At 38.1% G+C, this 24,650-nt stretch overlaps 1 protein-coding gene across 1 annotated transcript; it reads left to right on the top strand.

Moving 5' to 3' along the window:
- Window positions 1-282: 282 nt before the first annotated feature.
- On the top strand, window positions 283-24,197 carry DYNC1LI2 (dynein, cytoplasmic 1, light intermediate chain 2; the record flags this gene model as incomplete). Its single annotated transcript, XM_008943818.1, has 12 exons — window positions 283-466; window positions 912-1,028; window positions 7,143-7,373; window positions 13,678-13,844; window positions 14,188-14,281; window positions 14,438-14,573; window positions 14,914-15,025; window positions 16,027-16,086; window positions 16,812-16,853; window positions 17,284-17,401; window positions 17,985-18,101; window positions 23,422-24,197. Coding segments are annotated over 12 exons (1,485 nt in total), but the record flags the coding sequence as incomplete, so codon positions are not given.
- Window positions 24,198-24,650: the final 453 nt, after the last annotated feature.

Below are 24,650 nucleotides of genomic sequence, written 5' to 3' on the forward strand. Positions count from 1 at the left end.
GCTTTTCCCCTCGCTTCACTCCGGGTAACGTTTTTAAACATACTAACAATGGCAGAAAACATCGCCTGTGAAATACATCCCCGCATCGTCAGAAGAGGTACTCATTGGTTAAAAAGTAGCGTTTTGCAGGAACGCGGCCTCTTGTTAGGCAGCAAAACTTTAGATATTACTGGACGTGTTTCACAGATTATAAAAGTTTTTCTCAGAAATGTGGCATGTTTTGGGTCTTTTTAAAAGGAACTTCAGTCCTGAACTGTTACATCGTGCCTGCTTTGTAAATAGAGCGAACGTGGCCGGGTGGGTGCGGGCAGATCCGCTGAGCTCATCGGTGCGTTCTGCGTGTGCCCGCGGCCCCGGCGTGTCCGGCTGACAACGCGGTGCCGGTTTTCTAGGTCCTCGATACTGAGTGAAGTTTCTACCCGGTCAAGATCTAAGCTGCCATCGGGCAAGAATATTCTTGTTTTTGGTAAGTAATATATGCAAGTAGTCGGTGGGTTGTGGTGTGTGGGTTTTTTTTTTTTTTTTTTTTTGTAGAAACAAAGTGTGTTTAAAACAATGATGTAAGCAAACTGACGCATCAGCTTGTTAAAATTGGGTTATGTAATTTGATCTATGGTATTACTGTCTTCAGGCCGATAGATTTACTTTCTTTTTGGTTTACACTGTTAGATTTTTTAACATGCATTTAAACAAATGGAATGTAATAGAGAGTAACTGAGTGCCTCATTCTTATTTTTCTGCTATAAGCTGTCAGATTTAGCTAGGAATGTTTGAAGGAAAACAACAAATAAATATGGTCGAAAAATGTACAAGGATACTTCTGATTGCTTAAATGTGTTTTGAAAGTCTTTTCTCTGAAGTTAAAATTAATTCTGAAAGTGTATCTTCTCCCTGTAAAAACTTACTGGCAGGTGATGACGGTTCAGGTAAAACCACACTTATGGCTAAAATACAGGGAGCAGAGCATGGCAAGAAAGGAAGAGGGCTGGAATACCTGTATCTAAATATTCACGATGAAGACAGAGATGGTAAGTTCAGTGTATATGTAATCTATTTACTGCAATTAAGTAGCTGACATGCTTTTTTAATAACTGGTTTCATCAGTGTGTCTTTAGCTACACCCAAGTAACTGGTGCCAGCATTTTTCTGTATGTTTTAGAAGCTACATCTATTTCTTAAAACTGAAATGCAGTTTACATTTGGTGTACATTCTCCCTCTTGCCCTTCTTACAGCTTGACCTCTGTATGAAGGAGAAGTACAATTGAGCAGCTCTGTTTTTAGGGTAGATACCTCTGCTGATGTTGGCTTACTAGCAGATGTATTGTCATTTGGTATGATTACTTGATAACTATAGAAAGTGATGCATCTATGAGAGTTTAATTCTCAGTATTGATTTCTGGCTTTTGGGGTTTTGGTGTTTTCTTGGGGCTGTGTGTGGAATGTCGATTAACTATAACTGAGATATTTTGTTAGAGTTGATGAGTGAAGAACAGATATTAGAATTAGTATTTCTTTTTCTCAAATTGGTGCTTATCTCTTTGCCCCTTGTCTGTCTTCATTGCTGTTGATGATTGCTCTTCTCTGCTGTGTATGAGGGGGATGACAAGAGACCGTTGAAAAGCAGGTCTTATGATTAGAATGCTCCCATGTTTAGGAAGGTTAGAGGCGGGAAGACATGGAGAGTGAGTGCATTATCCTTGCTCCTAAATCTGCCTGTGCTTGTCTCAGTTTGGGCAAACTTCTGGACCTCTTTGTGTTAGTTACCATCTTCAAAAGCAGGGAAGACAGTCTTCTCATGATTTCCCTATGAGCTTTGAGTTCAGAAGAGGGAAGAAGTGATGGTGGTTTATCCATGTTCCTGAGAACAAATGAAACAAGAAGATTCTATAATGGTATTTTGGAATAGGAAATGTACTGAAGTCTTTCATGAGTGATTAAGTACCATATGTGACTGGTTGTTATGGAGATTGGACTTGCACTCACATGGCAGTGAACTGTCTTTGGATGCTAAGTTAGGTACAACGAAAGGATGAGTACATTGCCTGTATCTTCAGTGGTTGCCTAATCCTGCAGTTGCTAAAAATCTTCTGTGCTGTAAGTGCTGAGCCATTCTTGGCTTCTTGAGGTTCTTGGTGTAAGTGCTTTCTCACCATGCACAATCTTCAGTACTGCATATGTACTTTAGGGGGAAAAAACCCCGTGCGAGTAGGAGTGTTAAGGCAGCCTGTGACATCAGCCTGCTTGCAACATCAAAGGAGGTGGTATTATAAGCAGAAAAGTCCTTGGTGTGCTGTTTTTCCTGGTGCTGTCTATCAAACCTCAAATTTGTCCCCACTTTGGAAATGTTTTGGGGCTATGCCTGAGTATCTGGACATTTTAAGTATCTGAGGTGACTAGGAGAAGTCTGTCATGAGAACTCATGCAGCACTAGCATGAAAACGAGACCGTTTTGACTCCCAGCCTGGGCTGGAGAATTCAGGTCTTCGTGCACCGCTGTAATGGATGTGTTAGGATCTAATAATACATCCTTGTTTCCTTTCTCTCTCATTAGCGTCATCAGCAAGCAAAATAAATAGTAAAGTGGGTCAGGACCTCCCAGCAGACAAAGATAACTCTTCCTTCTGTAGGACAGGTTTGGGTTTGTTTCTTTAAACTCTCTGCTTGCTTTAGATGTGTGTCTCTGCTCAGATACAGATTTGGGAACAAAGCCTTTAGCATTGACCCATGATTCTTGGAAGCCATAAAGAAATTCAAGACAGGTGCTCAGGGGCTTACCAGCTCATACTTGTTTTTGAGGGTACCTGCTTTTTATTAGACCCCAGTGTATTCAAGACCAGCAAACTACAAGAATTTCCAGGGGTGTAAAGTCAGCACTAGTAACTGAGACTCTGTAGTGGAGTGAGAAGATCTTTTCAACTTCTTTCCTGGGTTCTAAAAGATCTCTTTGCTGTCCTTGCCTTTTTCTTCTTCATTTCAAAAGAGTTTATTCTGTCTAGGAGAAACGCCTCCCTCATAGTGCTGAATCACTATCGACCTCACACCTCCCTCTGGAAATCTTATCCTATTCACTCCCCAGCCCCTTCCTCCTTGAGGGATATTTGAATCTGGCTCCTCCTACATTTGAAGTGGAATTACTCTGAATCAGTAGTTGTGTATCTTAGTTTACAGTTACTTCTGTCTTTTCACCTAAAGATTAGACCAGTGATTAAATTGTGCTTTTTCTGTAGGAAAGTTAAACAAATGCCCAGAGAGCACCTCTCTTTTGAAGGACCCCTGTGGTTAATACAGGTGCCCACTAACTTACTGTTTTTCACTGTTACCTGCTTGTTTCTTGATAGTGGCTGGTTCCAAGCTTGGATAGCAAGACATGTGTTGCCACTGCATTGGTTAACAATCTGGGTTTGTTCTGTTAGGTATTAGTTGTTCAATGGAACATGCAGTACTTTGGTCCTTAGGTCTCAAGATGACTTAGAGTAAGTCCAGTACTGAATCTCTATCTGAAACTCTCCTTCCTAGGGTTCTAACCCAAATTCTGCCTCACCCAAGGCTTTTGCTCAAGAAGAGGTTTGGGGATGCCTGAGAAGCAATCCTGAGGGAGGGAGAGAGGATTCTCCTAGATCATTAGCCCTAGGTACAATATCCTTGGAGCATATGGCTTCTTCTGCATACATGACACCATGGGTCATCTGGATGAGAGCACTCAGAGCACCAGCTGTAAAGTTAACTCAGAATATTAAATGACCTTGGAGCTCAGGCCTGAGAGTCCTCTGTTAATGGAATTTCTCAGAGACTGTGGCCAGTTTTAGTTTTTTTCCTTTCTTTGTCGTGAGGAGATGCTTCGTGTCTGTGCTGGTTAGTCTGCTTTTGAGAGCTGAGGATTTGTATGAGGTAGAGGAGAGGCTCTGCGTGAATTTCTTAAAGGATGCATATTTCTAGAGTAGGTTTCAGAGTCTCTTGCAGTGATGGGGCAGAGTTACAGTGAGGATGTGCAGCAAGGCAGCGAGACAAACGCGTTGGCTGGGTTGTAGCAGCACTGCATGGGTTAGCTGGCAGTTACAAACACCACAGAGAGCTTTTGGTTGAAGTGCTTCAGATTACAAATGCAGTACAGTTGCACGGTGCTGAGTGTGCCACTGAAGTAGAGCCATCCTGTTGATGTGTTCTTACTTGTAACAAAATCAGGTAGTCTTGGTTTTTTGCCTCCAGTTTGGTCTGGTCTCAGTCATACCATATGCATATTCCAGTTGAACTGGTTGTTCCAGATTGAGCCAAGTGCTCCTGGTACACTGGTTTCTAATAGGAAAATTGTTTTTTTTGTCCACATCTTTAAAGCAGTTCTCTTGAAAATTATTTTCCCTGTTTTGCTTCTCTTCACAGCTTGGACAAGGTGTATCCAATTACCACTAGACCTTTTGAATAAATGCAGGAGGTGCTGTTACAGTTTACAGAATCAACCATCTGCATTAAAATTCATCAAAGCTGGAAAATCTTTTTCATGGCTAAAGGGATAATGAAATATTGTCAGGATTTGAAAATGTAGTTTTAGCAGCTCTTACAATAGTCTTTAATAAGTAGTACCAGCTTTTCTGACAGGACCTGGCAATTGCTCTGTTTTGGTGTCTCATGTCATAACCACTATGAAGGGCCCAGTTGACGTTGCCATCACGTGACTGACTAGGAGCTTGATGTGGTGCTGACAAAGTTGAATTTGCCATTGAGTCCTTGCCAAATGAGCAACGAGTGCTATATTTTTAAGTGTTTTGTATTTGTAGCAAATGTAAATCGCAAGCTGTACCTCCTTGCTGTAAGAAAGGGACAAAACCTTTCATCTTCCTACAACATTACCTTTTTCAAATACATTTTAATGGAGTACTGGGCTTCCAGTCTTTCTAGCAGATTGATTTTGTTTGAGTAGTATTTCTGCATTCTAGTTCCAGTTCTTTCGTAGTTCCAGTCTGTATTCTAGATCTTAAGCAGAAATGATATCCTTAAGTAGGACAAAGATGTTTAGCAAACAAAACCTTTGAACCTTTGTAATCTTTAGATACTTGTTTAAAAAAGTGAATTAGAATCAATGAATTAGGATGTTTATTCATTTTTATTACTTGCTATGGTGTGAAAGTCTTATCTGTGGTCAGAGCACTCATGACAGGAGAATCTTTTGAAAGTGGTGATGAGAGGTGTAAACTTCTGTAGACTATAGGTGGACTTAAGGTAGGTTTTTAAAACTTCCATGTATGCTTCAAGGAGACTGTTGTGCATTGCAACAGTTAATGTCTGTTAATAACCTTTAACTGACAGAAGGCTTGCAGAAAGGATGCTTCTGGAATGCAGAGGATAGCAGAGTCCTGCATAGATGTTTCATTTCCTTTTGTGTAAATGTGTTCACAATGTCCTAGCTTGTTTTCTCAAACTTATGTGAGATTTCCCCCGTGTCTTTGGAACTGTCTTCTGTTAGCTTTAGAGTCGTACAACAGTGCTGTGAGAATCCTGTGTGGTATCAGTGAGGCAGTTTCCTGAAGAGGGGGCAGGTAGAGGGGGAATGATGAGTATAGAAAGGTGCATTTCTTAGAGACATGATTATTGTGGATGTTTATTGCAAAGGGTGGATCTGCGATGCACAGCTGGGAGTTAGGAGATCTTTAAGTTAAGCATAACAAACTGTTGGCCTGTTTGTTTGATGACTGATGTCTGAATGTCTTGTGACCACCTAACAGTACTTAAGTAGGAGCATAACAAATGCTAAATGGAGACCGCCCACATATAGTATCTTGATGTAATCTGTCTGTAACTTGGCTGTTAAGTCATTTTTTCCAAGACCTGATTAGAAGGGTAGCATGTATATCTCTGTACTTCTCTTTCCAGCTTCCTCAGTCAAGTTTTGCCTTTTTCTAGAGACAGTGGTTTTGATCCTGATAGATTATTTCCTAGAGTAAAGTTATAATAGCCACAGCAGCTGGATTTATTTTGTGATATTAAAAGATTTGGAGCACAGGGCAGGGAAATACAGTGAGGCAAAGTAATTATGAAGCTCAGTAGCTGTTCTGCAAATCTGGGCTCTGCAGTGATGGGTTTGCTGACCCATGTATGTCAGGTTTCACTTGTCTTATAAGTAGTAGCTGTGGAGACTCACTGTTGCCTCTGGACAGCTGTGAAATAGAAAATACTTTGGAAGAGGTGCGAGGAAGAGTGTAGAAGATAGAAACAAATGGAGTTGTTTCTTCTCAGGAGGAAGTTCTGAGGTTAATATAAGTATTCTTTTTTTCTTATTTTTTTTTTTTTTATTTGGACAGAATTGATTGTTCAGAGTACCTGATACATGATTCTTGGATGATGTTTCAGTTTCTTCTGTTCTTGCCAAAGTTCAGGTTTGGGATAAAACTCGTGCCAGATGTCTGTCCCAGATGGTTCTTCCCATCCTTCCATGCCTTGCATTTAAAAAAAAAAGTCCAGTTGCTGTCAAAACAAAGGGAGAAACAAACAAACCAAAAAAAACCAGATAGTTTGTCCAGTACTCGTTCTGTAAGTCACCTGCAAGTAGGAGCCAGTGTTAAGTCAGTGTGAATTAAGAGCAGGTAGCACAACTGTGAAGTTTGTTAGGTTGTAAGTTTATCCTGTGTTTGCTCCTCCTACTCGTGTGCTAGAAACATAAGCTGCTTATTGCTTGTATCTTGTTTGCAGCTTATTTCTCTTGTGAGATGTCTTTAGTATGTTAAACCAGCTTACATGTCTGAGGGACACCTAATGCTTCCCTGCTGGACTCAGCTATAGCTACCCCCTTTTTGAACTTGAAGTTATATGTGTGTCACATGTATTCAGGTTTTCTTTGCAGTTTACATATGTCAAATTCAGAAATGTTGTACAGCATCTAAAAAGTGTTTTGTCAGCTGTTTTTGGTAAAAGCCAAGGAAGAGAAATTACTTTTTTAAATGAAAAGATGTGGAACTAAGAAAAAAAATCCTGTTAAATGCAAGCATCTACCAAGTAATGTAGGCATTTACACATGCACCTGTCTTGAAAATAAGCAGGGAAGATGTGCTGATAGCTGGGCTTTGGGCTTCCATTTAACACTACTGTGCTCCTGTGTTCCCTTGTAGCCCAGCAGAGCAAGCTGAGTTACCAGTGTGCCTTTCCCTTGCAGATCATACTCGCTGCAACGTTTGGATTCTGGATGGCGACTTATACCATAAAGGGCTATTGAAGTTTGCAGTTTCTGCAGAATCCCTGCAAGACACCATTGTAGTCTTTGTTGCAGATATGTCTAGACCTTGGACTGTTATGGAGTCTTTACAGAAATGGGCCAGTGTCTTACAAGAACATATTGATAAGATGAAAATCCCTCCAGAAGAGATGAGAGACATGGAACAGAAGTGTAAGTCTTTGTGCATCCATACATTTTTGACACCCCCACCCCATTTTTTTAATAGCTCTTGAAACTTTCCTTTGTAATAATAAATTTATTCGTAGCAGTGTTCTGAGAATAGCTTGGATAAGAATTACTTTGAGGTTGTGATTACAACTCTAATTCAGATAGACTCTATTAGGCTTTAAAATAACTCTTCTAATTTTGCTGCACTAACAAAGCATCAGGTGAATTAATGGTCTAAATCCCTTCCAGTGGTAAGATTCTGAATTTGATTTTTAAAAAGGCTAATTAAGAGGGGGGAAAAAACCCTCCATATGGAATCCTGTTTTTAAAAACAGTGACAGAATTCAGTAATGAGATGTCTGCTTTCCTGTGGTATCTGAGCAAGGTCCTATTCCCATACTGTGTTTGTCTTCCAGTAGGTCTCTTTGGCCTTGCTGATTGTGAGGCTCAGCCTGTGATCCTGGTACATGTAATTGTCTCTCACTACAGCCATTCCTACCCTGTGACTTTAGGAATGTTGTATAAATTATCTTTCTTTCCTGGCATATCTGCGGCAGGAAAGAATCTTGCACTGGCAAGCAGTCATTGCTGCAGTGTTATTTCCTGCAGCTTCTTTGCTTTCCTAAAATAGTTTTGAATGCTTCTTGAGAGTTTTTTCTGTTTTCAAAATAAATTACTCCAAAATAAATTACTTCAGGGGAAGAGACCTTAGCAACATGCACTTCTCAGCAGAACTGCAGATTCAGACTGATCCTTGCTGGTTGCTGGCTGCACTGCTGTGTTCAGTACTGTCAAGTAGCTTCCTTAGATCCACATTGGGGAATTTGGCCTGTGAGAATTCAGATGTATTTGTATGGCTGATAGCCTTTCTTAATGTTAAGTATTACTTTCCCAAAAGGCTTGTGCCTACAACATGCTAGCTAAGGTTGAAACTTAAGGATTGAAACCACCTGGGTTTGATCACCAGGTTATATTGGGAAAAAAAAAGTAAGTAAAATATGACAATTTTAATGGGAAAAAGTGTGGGTGTGGTTTTCTTTTTTGTGGGTAAAAAATTTTTGGGAATGGAAGATGAAAAGACAGTTCTAGTCTCACAATACAGGAGCTAACCCAGTCTGCACTTTTCTGGGACACATCAGATTTTATGGCAATCCAAATAAATGTGAAGGTTGTGTGCTTAAATTTTACTTTTGCCAAGAAATGTTTCCAGCCTTGGCTATGTGTACTGTGTGGAGGAGCCAGTTAGAGCTGTGGCAAAGCTTTAGCACCTTCTTTGGAGGACCTAGAAGACATTCTAATAGTATTGCCTTGGAAATTCCAATATTGAAGTACTGTAGAAATTTCTAGTTTCTCTTGCACTCCAGTAGAGTGGAGGGGAAAGGAAGATTTGAGAGCTGCCGAACTGACATGCTTGCAGGACTCTGCTGCCATCCTATGGCTGAGCGGTGAACTTGGTCCAATACTGGCATGCAGGTAGAACAGAGACCTTAACGTCTCAGTTCCCAAAGTTCCACCTTGCTCCTTTTCTCTGTCACTGTGTTAGGATACTTGTTTCATCTCAGTTATTTGTCTTCTGAGTTATTGCAGACTGCCTCTAAGGCCAGGTCTGTGCTCAAAACTTCAGCCACCATATCTTGTAATTCTCTTAACTGCAAATGACAAAAGCCAGGAGAATGCCTCATGACTACAGTCCCTCAATAAAGCTGCACCACCAGCACACTTAGAAAATGGGGAATCGCTGCGTTGCAATATCCCAAATAGGAAAAGCTGGGATAACGGAGCGCATATGCAGAGCAGTCAGTCAGCAGAGGGAAGCAGGGTGCAAAGAGAAGAGCTGTGCTGAATTCCCTGTGCTGAAGCCCCACGTGGGTGCACGTGGTTCTTGACTCCAGTGTGCAGAAGCACACTCCTTTGTGCTTGCTTCCAGGTACAGGCTGGGGCACGCGGGCCAGGCTGAATGCCTGCAGTGCTTTCCCTGGCTGCTGTGCTCCGTACCAGTAACCCAGCGCTCCGGTGGAACTGGGGAAGCATCTTCTAGTATTAGCCCATTATTGTCCATTTAAAATGCTGCTAGGCTGGGCTTTCTCCATTACTAAGATTTTATTACCAGTTTCCAGGAATCCTTTTGTTAGCTCACTGTTCTCAGTGAACCTTGGACAGCTTGTCTTTGCTTTCAAGGTTTTCATGGCCTTTCTCCACCCAGCCTTTTGTCTTGTGTTTGCTATATGAGATGCCGACTCTTGGTTTTACTGGGTGGGTGAGGCTAGGCTCCATCATGTGAGAAGCTTTCCTTTTGTGTCAAAGAGCTTCCAGAATGAGAAGCGGGACACACATGAAGCAACAGGCTGCCTTGGAAGAAATGAAGTTATTCAGAGTATACCAAGAGCATTATTTGTCTCCACTCAGTCCTGTCACTGAGCTGCTCTGGAAATTCCCTGCTGAAAGCTTGGCTGGTGTGGATTCAGATAAATTATGTCAGTTCAAATGTTGTAATTTAATTCAGGCTCAATTATGATAAATCATTGTGTAAATAACACACGTTTGAATAATTATTTCAGGGAAGATCTAAATTTTGCCTCCCTATATGACAGCAAAGCAGAGAAGAGGACTGTCAAGAACCAAGAAATGCAAAAGGGAAGTATACTGGTAAAATGGCTATTATATTCATGTCCTCTGCAGTGTCTGAAACTAAAGACTTGAAACACAATAACATATTTTTCTAAAAATTAAGTAATGTCCCATTCGAGTTGAATTTGTAAACTAAGAGATAAAAGAACTTACTTTGCTCAGACATCTTTTGTCTAGGAATTCTTTTCGCAAGACTAAAAATTATGATCAGTAAAGGTAGTGCACAGAAAAGCTAAAAGCTGCATGAATTGAGCATGAAACTTAATGGAGAGTAAGTAGTTATTGTCTCAGGACAATTTTTTGCATTTTTCTTGTTATGCTGTTCAGTGCTTTTGTGGTCTGTCTAGCTAAATAGATCCTGGTATTTGCCTGCCATTTCCATATTGCAGTTAAACAGTACCTCAAGAGTGAGGGGTTTATTGCCACTAGAACAATCCAACCTAGGAGTAATTGTGGATTGATTTCTTGGTGGTGCTTTGAGGGAGTTGCTCCTGTGACATGGATGATGCATCTGTTCTTGTTGTAGTTAGCTTTCAGTAACTTGTATAACATGAGAACAAAGCAGTTAATGGGGAACTTGCTTTTGTTTGCTGTGTTAAATACAGAAGTCTAACTAAAAGGCTAAGCCTAGATAAGCCAGAAGTTTGATAGTTTAGTACACTGTAGTGGAGGTGTGATTTTTATGGCATATTGTCACTTGCTGATAATTTTGCAAATATAATAGGCCATTCCTAGTACTCAACCTTACTGATAGGTAGCAGAATGTTACTGACTTATTGGATAAACAGTTGTTTTTCTGGCTTCCTGTTTTATGTGCATTCTCTTACCTGTATTTTCTGTTTGAGAAAAATTAAACCAAAGTAATTTCCTCTACTTCTTAATAAAGAAAATAATAATTTCCTATAGCATATAGAATGTGATTGCCAAATTGTATGGGGGAAGAAATATTCGTAGCTCCCTAGACAAAGAGAAAAAGCTGTTTGGGCTCACGATGAACCTTATGCCCATTAGGTTTGAGAGCAGAGATCAAGTGAGAAATAGTTATGGGAGATTAGGAAAAAGTATTCAATGGCTGTGTGACAAAGAAACACTTGAACTGATGTGAGCTTCTCTGTTAGCTGTGCAGAATGCAGGTTGCTCATAAGTAGTCTGACAGCACTTGCGGTGCAGGTTTGTTTGCATCTAGTAAGACTAAGGTTTGTATGGGATGGGGGTTGAGTGAGTGTTTTTAAAGAGCATATCACTAACAAGCATTTAAATCACTTTAATTCAGAAACAAATGTATCTCTCTTCAAGACACTGTAGTTGGAGGTTCTTAGTATAGCTTTTACTTCTAGCCCTAGTAGTTACTTGTTCAGCAGATGCCCTTGTTAACAGAACCTGAGTGTTTCCTGTAGCATATCTCAGCCTGTAGTCAGGGGCTAGTGCCAGACCGTGTGTTATTAACAGTCCACAACAACAGCTCAACTCCACAGTGAAGTTTTTTTCTCTCTCCATGCATGGGTATGGCCTTGTTGATTGCTGGTCTGATGCATGGTTTTTGGTGGTGCTTACTCTTGGAGAGAGGGAAGGCTTGGGAATCTCAGCTTCCTAGGATTACAGTCGTCATTCCCATTCCACAGAAATTTAGGAGTATGTGAAGTTTCTGTGTTGCATTTGCTATTATTTGTATTAGTAAAATTCTTGGGGTATCTTGAATATTGATTTGTATCATGTTGTCAGAGTATTACTGTTTTCAAGATGGGCTTTTCTTTCCCAAATTGGAGGAGCTTTATACTAATATGTATCTCAGTAAAGAAAAGATTTTTCTTTTATGTGAGTCAAATCTAGGAAACTTAATATTGTCTGATTATAATGCTGTAGTAAATTGAGAGCAGTTTTGTGAAATAATCTTTTACATCTGATTAAGTCAGAGAGTCAGAGAGCTTGTCAGAGTGAGTGTAGTGGATGTCAGTGGTGTTCTCTTAGCTGCTGTAATACACTTGTCTTCGATAGTTTCTTTTTCTGTCCTGAGCTAGGAAGAGTCTGAGTAATTAAATAAAAACCTGTTTTTTTAAAAACAGTTAAATGCTGTGGAATTAATTTACTTTCTGTGAGATAGTCAGTAAGCATGTTTGATGGAGTTTTGATTTCCAGTTGCTGAATATGAAACAATACTAGAGGAAAGCATCTCTTTGAAAGCATTGCTGTTTCTCCTCCACCAGACGGCACTGCCTTCCTAAGTTTGAAAGCAACTACATCAGAATTTTTACTTCCTTGGATCTTGGGATAATGAATTGGCAATTGGAAGTCTTATGATCTATATTTAATGTAGTTTTTAAAAGTTTTTCACTGCACTAGAGCTCTCCTGTTTTCCACAAGAATCGTGTAATCTGATATGTCAAATAAAAATGGCAGATTGTGCAGCTTTGAACAGAAGCCTTTTTCTGGTTTGTTCTTCCTTCCACTTGCCCGTACTATTGCTGGAACGGTTCCTGTGTTGGAAGGGTACCGTGGCTTCATTTTGTAAGATTATAAACTCTCCTGAGGCTTTACCACTTGCTGAACCTCAGAGGTATCAGATGGCCCACGGTACAGTTGCAGTTCCTTCCCTGTCACATGGATGGATGAACTGAACAACACTCTCCTTGTGACTGTACTGGAGATGGGGAGATTTTTGGAAGCACTTTCCCTATTGTACGTACAGTCAGCTGGCTCTGATGGTTTCTAAAATAAAGATGCCTTCATGGGAGCAAATCATGCTCTTTCCTGAGAGCTCCTCATGGCTGAGCAAGGAGGCTTCAGGTGGGATTGTGTGTGAGGGAGAGCCCTGAGCCCTCGGGAAGTGCTGTGCCTGGGAGCAGACACATGCAGTAGGCAGATTTATCTGGTCTGTGGCTTTCATTCTGGAAAAAAGACATAAAAGTTTGAAGTTGCAGCCCAGTTTTGATGAAGCATGCATGGAGTCACAGTGCACTTCCAAAATGTTGTTAATACTATTTCTTAGGCACTTCGTATTCAATAGTATTGGAACAGTCATTGTTGCTATAAAATTAAAACACTGGAAACGTAGAAAGCATCTAGTTTCCTCTGGATTCCACTGTAGTTTTCCAGAATATAACTGAGTCTCTCCAGATAACATTTAGAAGCCCTTGAGTCTGTACTTATGTGATATATTTTTTATATTGCTAGCATTGGACTCCTGCAACAGAAATGGAGAGTAATAGAAATTTAAATTGGGTGATAGTTTATAAGAAAGAGTGGCTGTTTCAGCTTGGTGTTTTTTGTATCCATTGAGATTTTCACCATGCTGTGTTCCAAAACTAGGTACAAATTACACTGAGTACAGGCTATGTGGCTAAACTGCACTTAGATTTTCTGTTTTCAGCTCCCCTATAATGAAATGCATTGAGCTGAGGAACGTGCTTTTGTACATACTATAGCTTTTGCATCAAGTTTTGATTATTTGTAACAACTCCCAAATTGGACTTGATTTAGCTTGCTGTAAATTTTGGTGGAGGAGAACTGTTGTGTTTGAAGGGGCAACAAGGCTTAAGCTTGCATTTTGTTCTCATGTAGCACCTCATTATAAAAGGGGAAAAAAAAAAGCTGAGATTTCTAGATAGTCACAGATTAATTATGATTTAAAAAGAAGAACTAGTTATTTTGTTGTACCTTAAGATCATCTCTCTCTCAATAGTTATAAAGGAGTTTCAAGAGTATGTAGAACCAGAAGAAGGCTATCAAGGATCACCACAGAGAAGAGGCCCTTCTTCTGGCCAAGAGGATGAACATGTTTCCTTGCCACTTGGAGAAAATGTGCTGACTCACAACCTGGGTATTCCTGTGCTGGTAGTTTGTACAAAAGTGAGTTTCTAGTTATGTTTGCTACAATGGAAAAGATTAATTACTTTCTTTTTAGAAGGCATGCTTTATACAGGCATGCAAAATGAATTCTGGGTTAATTATAAAGGAATTTATTTTAAAAGTATACTTCTACCATCAGTGTCAATCTTTAATTTTGCAGAAGGGTAAAAACCTTAATTAAGTATATGCTAAATACTTTATCTTTTTGTTTATTGGTAGCCTTTAAAACCAGAGGCTCAAATTCAATGTGATGTGTGTGTGTAGTATAAAGGAAGATGTTTTAAGATGTGCTGGGATTAAATGACTGGGTTTTTCTGGTTTTGATTTTCTACCTTTCTTCCAGTGCGATGCAGTGAGTGTACTAGAGAAGGAGCATGATTACAGAGAGGAGCACTTTGACTTCATTCAGTCACACATCCGTAGATTCTGCTTACAGTGTATCCTTTCCTGCACTGAGAAGACTTGATGTAACCTGGAAGCAAGGAAATTCTCAAAATTAGGTCTAACAGAAATAAGTCCTTTAGCTACTGTTTTGAAATTCTTCATATAATTTAAAAACCATCTTCCATAATTTTCCTTAAATAAATAATCAGATGGGGCTGCCTTGATTTATACATCAGTTAAGGAGGAAAAGAACCTTGATCTGTTGTATAAATACATTGTACATAAAACATACGGTTTTCAGTTTACCACACCTGCCTTAGTGGTAGAAAAGGATGCAGTTTTTATGTAAGTTAATTTATATGCAGCATGGTTTCAGATTGTTTTCTACTAAGCACTACACTTCATATAACATACATAAAAATAAAATGAATGCTTTGCATGGTTCAAAAGCTTAGCATGTGAGTCTTCTGAAATCCTGAATTACAAAGACAACTTAGTGCATTCTTCTTCGGTTACTTGACTCAGACTACACTATTCCAGCTTTTTAACAGCTTTGAAATTTATCTGAGAATTAGGACTGACCTATAATAAAATTGTCTGATTTAGGCAGAGGACAGTAAATAAATACTTTCTGTAGAAGTGTTGTTCTGTGATGGAAAAGGCAAAGCTTGCTTTCTTTTTATAGACCTGCCGGTTGGGACAATGAAAAGAAAATTGCCATTTTACATGAAAACTTCACAACAGTGAAACCTGAAGATGCATATGAGGACTTCATTGTAAAGCCTCCTGTAAGAAAGGTAAAAAGGGGTGAATTTTTTCCTGTCCCATGGCAAATAAGTGCAGTTTGCTTGAATGGCTGCTCATAGCTATTAATATTGAAGAGTTCCAAATCTAAATGGAATTTTTTTTTCTGTCCAGACGTGTGAAACATCAGGTGTTATTTTCTAGTTGTTTAAAATACTGCATGGAAGCACAGAAGTCATTCACCTTAGTGAATTAAAGGCAGTGCAAAAATAACTATCTTCCATGAACCTTTTTGCATGCAAAACCCCCTTTTTACAAATGGAGAATACTGTTGTGGGATTACAAGAATTGACATGCGTACACACATGGCATTGAGGTTACCATGTAAAGGCAAACCTTGTAAAACAAGACAGTATATCACTATTGCATTAACACAATGACAAGTTTCTTCATATAAGGCAAGGGCAGTAAGTAATCCATGTAAATTCTGGATGCTGGTAATTTTGTGGGCGTAGGCATACAGGAATATGAGATGTATAAAATAAATAATATGGAAGATTGTACATGAAATTGTATTCTGGTCTGTATTGGAAATGTTTTACAGTTTTCTTAATGTGTGTTTGCAAAGTATTTGTAAAAGGAGAGAGCTGTTTGAGGCTTTCATGTAAAGGGAAGGTTTAATCTTTGGCACCTATAGGAACTAATGGCAGTGTCGTGCTAGATAAGAGCTAGTGTAATACTTCTGGGAGCTGAGGGATTGATTGTGGGGTCTTATGGAGTAAAGTAATCTCACATCTTTTGAAGATGTGCTGATGAAATTAATACCTAAACCTAAAAAGATGAATGTGGCCTCAATGCCAGTCTACTCCATTCATTTATAATATATTTTTTTAATAATAACTTCAAAGATGTTCTTACTCTTTTGAAAGTGAAAGAAGAGTTGTTTATTTTTTTTTAAAGCAAAGAATATTATTAATGCCTTTTTTCCCCTTTTGATAACCAAAACAGAAAAACTTATTTTTTACTTCTAATAACAAAATATTTTGTTCAACAGTTAGTCCATGATAAAGAGCTGGCAGCAGAAGATGAACAAGTATTTCTAATGAAGCAACAGGTAAGAGTGGAAGGATGAATATATGTCCTTACTAAATAAGATTATGGTTTAAGCTCTCCATTGTTATTGCCTTCTGTTTTTCATTCCTCATTTAAATCACTGGATAGTCACTTTCCAGCTTTGCAGGTTCAAATTCAATTGTGAAATAAGACTTTGTTTTAACAAATACAAGTAGAAAATATAGCAAGTTGAAAGGAGAATATGTTGAGAACAGAAATGTAAATTATTTCAAAGGAGACAAGCAAGAAGATAATTTGAAATTTGACAACATGGATGTATTGATCTGTAAACCATAAATAATAAAACCAAACATGCTAGTGTTGCAGTTTTCTTACAGACAGAGGCTTGAAAGACTTCCAAGGTGTCGAATTTGGCTACACTGTATCTTGGTGTTTTTTTTTTTTTTTTTACTGCTCTATTGTTTAAAAAACCCTAATAATATTTTCCTGAATACTTGACTATAAGTATCATAGAGATTATAGACTTGGGTGTCTGTGGTTCTGCCGTATCATTCTGGTACAGCCATGTAAGACAAAGCACTGAGGCTCATTTACTCATTTTAACTCTGTCCTCTACTGGTAAAGTCTGGAAGTACATAAATATCAAAGAGGAAGCCTGTAAGTATCAGGAAAAAAAAAAAATTAATGGTTAGTCAGCTTCACTGTATTTTATTCCTTTAGATTTTCTGAAATGCATTTAATGCTCCTAATATGTTATTTTTGCAGTCATTCCTTGCCAAACAGCCAGCAACGCCTACAAGAGCATCAGTAAGTAGATCCAAGAGAAGAGTAGGTGGTGTTTTGTTTCCCTCTGGGGAAGAGGGAATTCTAACCTGAAGAAGTTAATTTTGTAAATGTAAATGTAAAATACAGAATTTACGTAAACTGCAGAAAGTAAATTTAAAAATAAGTGTCAATATTTTTAACTATTGCTTATAAATACCTTAATTTTAATTCATTGTGAAAACAGAAATAGCTGATGATAATTGAACTGAAAATTTCCTACAGTGATTCATCCTTTATTTTAGTGGAGGCACATGCCCAAAATAACTGGTGGTGTTTTGTTTGGTGTTTTTTTCCCCCCACCAGTGTGCCTATCAAGGTCTGGAAAGTAATTTGTATGTTATGTTACATTTGTTTTATATAACTAATCAATTTAAGTTCTTCTCTGATTTGTGTGCTTTGGACTTCTTTTAAGGAATCTCCTGCAAGAGGCCCTGCAGGATCCCCAAGAACTCAAGGCAGAGCTGGTCCCACCAATGTACCCAGTGCCTCACCAATAACATCGGTTAAGAAACCAGATCCAAATATTAAAAGTATGAATAAGCATTTTACTGTTTTTATCAGGTGTTATTTCTCTTAAAAAAAATTATCATTTTTTGTCGAAAGATTTTTGAATTTATTCACTAATAGATTAGTTTAATAACAGGAATGAATTTTTGACACAGGAAAACTCATACAGTTCTGGATTGTGTCTCATTGCTGTATATCCAAGTTCTGACTTAGGGAAAGTAATGTGGCATGAAAGACTGCCCTAAAACATCTGTGCAGTTTGCTCATGGGCTAACAAATCTTTGAATTACGCATCCGTACTTAACAGTTTGTTTCTTGGCTTCTACATTTAGGAAAAACAAAACCATTCCAATACTTAGATTAAAGTTTTGTGACCCCCCCATTCAGAAGAGCAGTAATATCCTTTCAGTCATCTCTGACTTTGAAGAATGCGAAGGACTAATGTCTTTAAATTGAGCAAGGAAAGACTCTCATACTTGAGGTTTATTCCTTGATTAGTAAGAGAGTTACATATGTATTATGTATGTATGTAATGTATGTAACAAACGAGTTCTATTTTTTACTACCAATAACTATTCTGTGATATGTATTTGTTTTTTTATTTAGATAATGCTGCAAGTGAAGGCGTCTTGGCTAGTTTCTTTAACAGCCTCTTGAGCAAAAAGACTGGCTCACCTGGGAGTCCTGGTGCCGGAGGAGTGCAAAGTACAGCCAAGAAATCAGGTATTGAGCTTACTAGTGCTGGCTGTTTTGCGTATTTTTAATGTTTTGTTTGGCCCACATCTGACTGTGTGTGTCTTTTAAACTGGTCAGTTAAGTGACAGGCTGTGGCAGGTAACAATGGTAAAATGTGCAGTCTTTTTAAAGAAGAACTGAACTACCACAACCTCACAACTCCAGGGCTTCTGTTAAAACTATCATAACCTGATTCTTAGAGTGAAGTTATACTGGTGGGATATAAATAACATCTGAGTTTTGATCATATTCAGGAAGTACTAATTTCTTTTTTACTTTAAAATTCCTTACTTTCCTGACACTTAACTGTTGCTTGAAGGAAATGCAGTTTATTTGATTTCAAACTATTGAAATCTCTCCAGAGTTCATTTAAATGAATTACTTCTTATGATAACTTGAAGTTATTATCTTATTCATTATTTAGTATTCTGTTGTGATCCAACACAACTGGTAATATTGATGAGGTGGATTTGCTCTGTGTTTGTGGCTATGACTGCATTGTATGAGATACTTGCTGATAAGTGGTTGCACCCGTGGAGGTGAAAAGAACCCCACTGGGACACGTTGTACCTGTACAGAACTCGCGTGGTTGTTCCACCCGGTATCAGAAGTTGACTACTTTGATTATTTAACTGTTTCTATTTGATATGGGCGTTCCCATCACACTTATGTTCAGGAGCTTTTCTTCCAGAATTGCTTCACTACTAAATTATTGATAGATATTCTACTTCTGATCCCTGACTTGTGAAATCACGTAGAATTTAATGGCGTTGCCCAACCCAGGGTTTGTGATGCTTAGAGGAGAGTCTAAGGCCCAGACATTCTGAACAGGAAATGAAAAATATTTAATGCCAGTTGCAGTGATGATATTGCTGGTGAGAGGACCAGAACAGTTGTTGGAGTGTGGGTGTTTGAACTGAAACTGTTCCTGGAGGGGAGAAAGGACTTTTTGTTTTTGTAATTGGGAAGTATTTTATCTTCCAAGAAAGCTCAGAAATGGCTAGAACTTGACCTATAGCAAGCCAGTATTTTGTTGAGGTTTTTAGCACAACGAATTCTGTAAATTGCCTTCATTAAGTTTATTTGTTACAAAGGTAACAATAACGGAATTCCTCATATGATGTGTTACTTACATAGTATTATTTTATCAACATTATTAAAATATTTAATTATTTCTTTTAGTCCAGAATGCCCTCTTAGTTAAATGTTGAAAGGTGTCCCCTGCTTCATCAAGTACAGCCTTGTGCTATTTCTGACCACAATGTCAAATCATCTTTCTATAGAAATAGGACAAGAAATATTTTTTTTAGTTATTATTTCATCTGTGGTCTTTATCTAAAGCAAAATCACTTTGGGGAATTCCTGGCTAGTGATGAAAAAGCAAACAAACTCTGAAATAAAAGATGTAATGTCATCTCTCCAGGAAGCCTATTCCAGTACTTAATTTCTTAGTTATTTTTTCTCTTGTACAGTCAATATTTCTTAATCCCAGTCCTATTTGTCTTGTTCAAGTGGAGACGGAGGTCAGTGTAGCCCCTTTGTCTTTGCAGCAGTCTTCTGCATATTTGAAAGCTATTCCCCTTTTGCGTGTGACTTTTGTCTGGACTACAAAACCACAGTTCTGTTGGCCTTTCCTCACAGGGCATGTCTTTATGGGTCTGGTAGTCCTTACTGTTCTCCTTTGGACTGTCCACTCAGATGAGCTGTTCCTTTTGGTGGTCAGAAATGAATGGAGTACATCAGACAATGCTTTGCTCTAAATAGGGGTTACTTAATCTGTGTTATGTATTGTGCTTCTGTTTAGACATCTCAGTGTGATGCTGGGCTTTTTTCATTATGAAAATAATGAAATGATATGTATGATAATGTTCAGGATTTTTTACAACAATACAGCCAGTTTAATACAATTTCTGCCTCCTAGTAGACAGTTTTCTAGTCTGTATCAAATGACCTTAGTATTTCAAAAGGTTGTACATTTGCTTAGTCATTGTTTTCAGTCCTATTTTTGTGTGCCACTTTGACAGTTTATATAAATAACTTTTTACCTTCAACTCTGTCTTTCAAAATCCTTTGTAGTCCCTTGAAGCATGTTCACTGACATATCTGATATCTTCAAGAGCTGGACAGGGCAGATTGCTGAATAAAAATATTGACTAGTACTATGGATAACTAATAGGTAGTTTTATGAATTACAATATATATTCGTTTTTCTGAGATATCAAGACTGGGATGTTTTTCTAGGTTTTTTGTGTGAATGTTGTATGAAATGTGATATCGACCGCTTCTCTTTTCCACAGGACCTGTTATCCTGTTATAGAAAGAAATTTGATTGGCTTGACACAACTTGTTGGTAACAGATCCATGTTGATTGTTGTGCTGGTGTGCTGTTAGTAAGTGCCTAAAACATAATTGCAATTTCTGGAAAAAAATAGTAGACTAAAAACTAGCTGGTCTGTAACGGGCTTCACTTTTTCTTCTTTCAGTCTTCTACAACATCATGTGCCTTTCAGGAGTTTTTCAAAGCTAACAAATGGTTGTATGTGCTTTTTTTTTTTTGTTGTTCCCTTATGTCAGCTTTAACTTCTAATTTAAATAGATTTTTTTCCTCTCATGAAATATCTAGAGACAGCAGTTATATACCTTTCTTCACTTTCTTGTTCTGTTATACTAAGTTAGACAAGTTCTCTTCTAGTCTTCTGTTGAGAAGACTGTTTTCCCTACTAGTTTCTTTTTCATTAGTTCCCATCATTGGCTTGTCTTTTCTGGAACATGAGTGATGAGAGTTGCATGCAGCATCCCAGATGTAGCTCATTGTAGTGCCTGGTAAAGCAGTTCTCTTTCTCTGAGCTTCTCCTCAGTGATCTCAAGATTGCAGTTGGTTTTTCTTGGCTGCACCAGGTTGGCAGCTCACACTCATTCCCTGACTTTTGGAACAGAACAATGAGCTTTCAATCACAGGACAACATGCCTGTTCCTTGTCAGCTGATGTGCTCAAACCTAATGTTCTACCAATGTAAGGTTAAACTTTCCTGAGAAAGTAAGGGCTCCTTAACATTGGTATCTGAAAAGCTCTTGAGTTTATAAGGTAGCTGGTGATAACAGAAAAGATTACTTGCTCTTTTGAGGAAGAATTAAGGAGAATATCTTGGAGAAGGTCTTACTTATGGCATCATCCTCTGTCTGAGTAAACATGCTAAAATGGTGTTTGTGGGCATTTTAAACATCTGTTTAAAAAGCCTCGAATTTTCAGAAGGTCAACACTAAAAATACTTAGCTTTACAGAGACTTTCTGTTTCTCCTACAGCTATGAATACCCTATTGTTGAAATGTCTCCCTCATCCTGTTGCAGGATCTTAACATTTTGGATCACAACATACCGGTCAGCCTAACTGATTGGTTTCCTCTACATTAACCCTTACTTGAGAGAACTCTCTCATCTGGGCAGGTGCTGCAATGTCATGTCCCTTTTTCATGCTCTGGAATTCCTCATCCACCTTATTTGCCTTTATGTTTCTGGACTGTCATTCTTCCATGGGTAGATCATGAAATTTCAAAGAACTTCATTGGTGGTTTCTGTGATGGATTAGTTTTCTTCACATGGACTTCTAGACTTAGAATTTGCAAGAATCCTCTTATGAATATAAATGAAGTACATTTTTAAGATTTGCCTTGACCCTTCTATTCTTGTCCAGGAGATAAAGAATTAAGGTTCCCTGCTCTCACTCTAATCTGGAAAGGAGATTACATACGATTGTACAGAACACATCTAATTGACTAAGGCCATTGCTGTTCTCAACAACATTTTTGTGGGGAGGCTGGAAGGAAATGTCCATTTATAACAGAAAAGAAATCTTTTATTTTCTTGAAAACATCTTGTTGTATTTCTCCTCTGAAAGGTGCTCACCGAAGTGGTGGTAAAAGGGAGTGTGTAAATGTACATGTCACTGAACAGCTTAGCAATGCTTTTCCTGTCCAGTATGCAGGTAGTTGCAGGAGACAGCTGCTTGTTATTATTTTGGAGGCTTAAGGATCCAGTTAATCTAGCATACAAAACAGGTGTAGTTCTTGTTTAGAGGCACTTTTCTTTGAGCAAGAATTTTGTGGGTTTCATTGTTTAGTGTTTTTTAACTCCAAGGTATATTTAGTCTGCATGTAAAGTGTTTTGTACTGTAAGTTACATTACAGTTAATGTGGTAATTTTTAAATTTTGTTTAAATACTCACGCTTTGAATAGATGCTCTTAACGAGTATTATGTCTTACAACTAGTGTTTAAATCTAAAACCTGTATAGTGGTTAAATGTAACCTTTTCACTTAGTTATGTCTTTGTACTTTGGAAAAAAACCACTTAAACCTTCTTAATGTTTTCAGCATGTACCCTGGAAAATATCCACCTAATGTTTCACACACATTTGATCTGGAAAACAGATGCTTGTTAAATTCTTTGGCTATGTAAGGAAGCAGTACATGGTTATATAATCTACTTTTTGTCTAAAAATACAGCTTTTGAATTTTAAATGCTTGTGTGCTTTAAGCATTAGAATACCTTGTTCCAATTTTAGTAATTAATGTCTATGGGTTTATAATTTTCAGAATGAGAGAATTAAACTGATGGTTCAGTTAGGGAACTGGTAAAAAGTTGCAACTAATATAAAAATGTAAGATACGCCTTTCTGTGAAATACTTCAGTGTGTCTGTTTCCAATTGAAGTCCTTTGAAATGACTGCTCCCAGATATTACATGAATATGCAATTCATGTCCCCTTTTGAAAGGGAAGTGTTGTCTGCAGACATAAAAGAGTTCTTCCTGTTAGTTGTTTAATATTAAAGCGCAGCAAGTATAAGTGTGACCAAACAAATGTGATTTTTATAGCATGTGTCCTGTACCTTGGAAAACTTGTGGTTAAAATCTGGGTTTAAATAAAAGTCCTTGCTGTCAATACTAATAGAGTTGTAGTACAACTGTGTAGACTACAATAATAGAGTACAGTTGATTTTCATAAAAAATTCTAAATGTTGTTTTTAAAACGTTCGTTATGTAAAATATATCACAGATATTTTTGTGCCTTATGCTGCTGTGTAAGTCAACATTTAATCTCTTTAAGGTGAATCAAACCTTAACATTTTTGAGTCTTTACATAGACATTACTTTTCATTGTGCTATGCCCTTTGTTCTTGGGTAGGTGGTGAAATAAGGAGAAATTAAATAATATGATGCCATATAAAAGGAATTTTATGACTCCTTGTATTCATCAGTTAAAACATTCCATTGATATTGGGTTGCCTTAACCTTGTCCTTTTTTTTTTTAGGACAAAAAACAGTTTTGACAAATGTTCAGGAGGAACTGGATAGGATGACTCGCAAGCCAGACTCAATGGTAACAACAAACTCTCCTCCAACAGAGAACGAAGCTTGATAGCGCATAAAAACTGCATATGTACATGACCAAATAACTATGTATATTGATCTGATAAGACCAGGAATTTTCTGCTATGGCAGATGCTACCAGATTTCTTGGGGCAGGGGAAATGAGCTTACTATGTCATTGCCTTGTCCCAGTAAAAGTGCACATTCAGGAAGTTTGCATACAAAATCCCTCTGTATAAGATAACCATTTAGAGTTTATATAGGGCAATTCTTTTGGTTTTGGAGGTAAGCAGGTGCAGCTGCATTTCCTGTTGTGAAGAACACAGAAGCAAAATGGAGAATTCATATTAAAATACTACTACTGATGCACACAAGGCAAGAAAGAGAAAATCCTCTTTCAGAGTTACTGGAATTGGCTATTTGTACGTTTGCAAATGCATTCTATTCTTGGAAAGGTGGTGGTGGTGATGGTGTAACAGAGCATTAATTAGGTGAAAGAAGCCTAGGCAGGGAATGGAGCCCTGAAATGGGAAACGGGTTTGGGACAGTGAGAAACTAGAATGTTGGATTGACTGGAGAGGAGCAACGTTGTTAAATCCTATGTTTCACATACGGTAAATAATCACTGTTTTAAAAAGACTACTTTACGTTGGAGAGTTCCAGGCCAAACACTAAACATCATGGGAATTTATCCTTGTTATAAATCTTGTTTTAGTTTTAAAAAAAGTCTAAGAGTGTGGATGCCCTTTCTGGTGTAGCTGACAAAGGGAGAAACTACAACTTGTTTAGATCCAAGTGCCTGGCACAGTGTGTGATGTGTCTTTAGAAGGTGCTTGAACTTATTGTGCACTGTAGTACAAACAGTCACTGTTTGGTTTTATTTTAAAATCAGTAGTTGGGCAATTTGTATTTAATTTTAAATCTCTTTTATGATAGCTTCTGCCTTTTTTATGCCAAGAGGCTAGCCTATGAAGAATGATGGGTGACGTATCTTTTTCCCATAATGAAATGTGCTACAGAACACTCTCATTTTTTTTTCTTAGTTTTTGTAACTCAGTATTAGCTACCAAGCTAAAATGGATTCCTGCCTTATATCTGTGGAGGTTTTTAAAAAAAACCTTTCAAGGCCCTTGTTCCAACCACATTTGCTGCAGGTGCAGCCAACTCCAAT

This window comes from Merops nubicus, unplaced genomic scaffold (assembly GCF_000691845.1).
Source record: "Merops nubicus isolate BGI_N331 unplaced genomic scaffold, ASM69184v1 scaffold8247, whole genome shotgun sequence".
NCBI classification, from domain to species: Eukaryota; Metazoa; Chordata; class Aves; order Coraciiformes; family Meropidae; genus Merops; species Merops nubicus.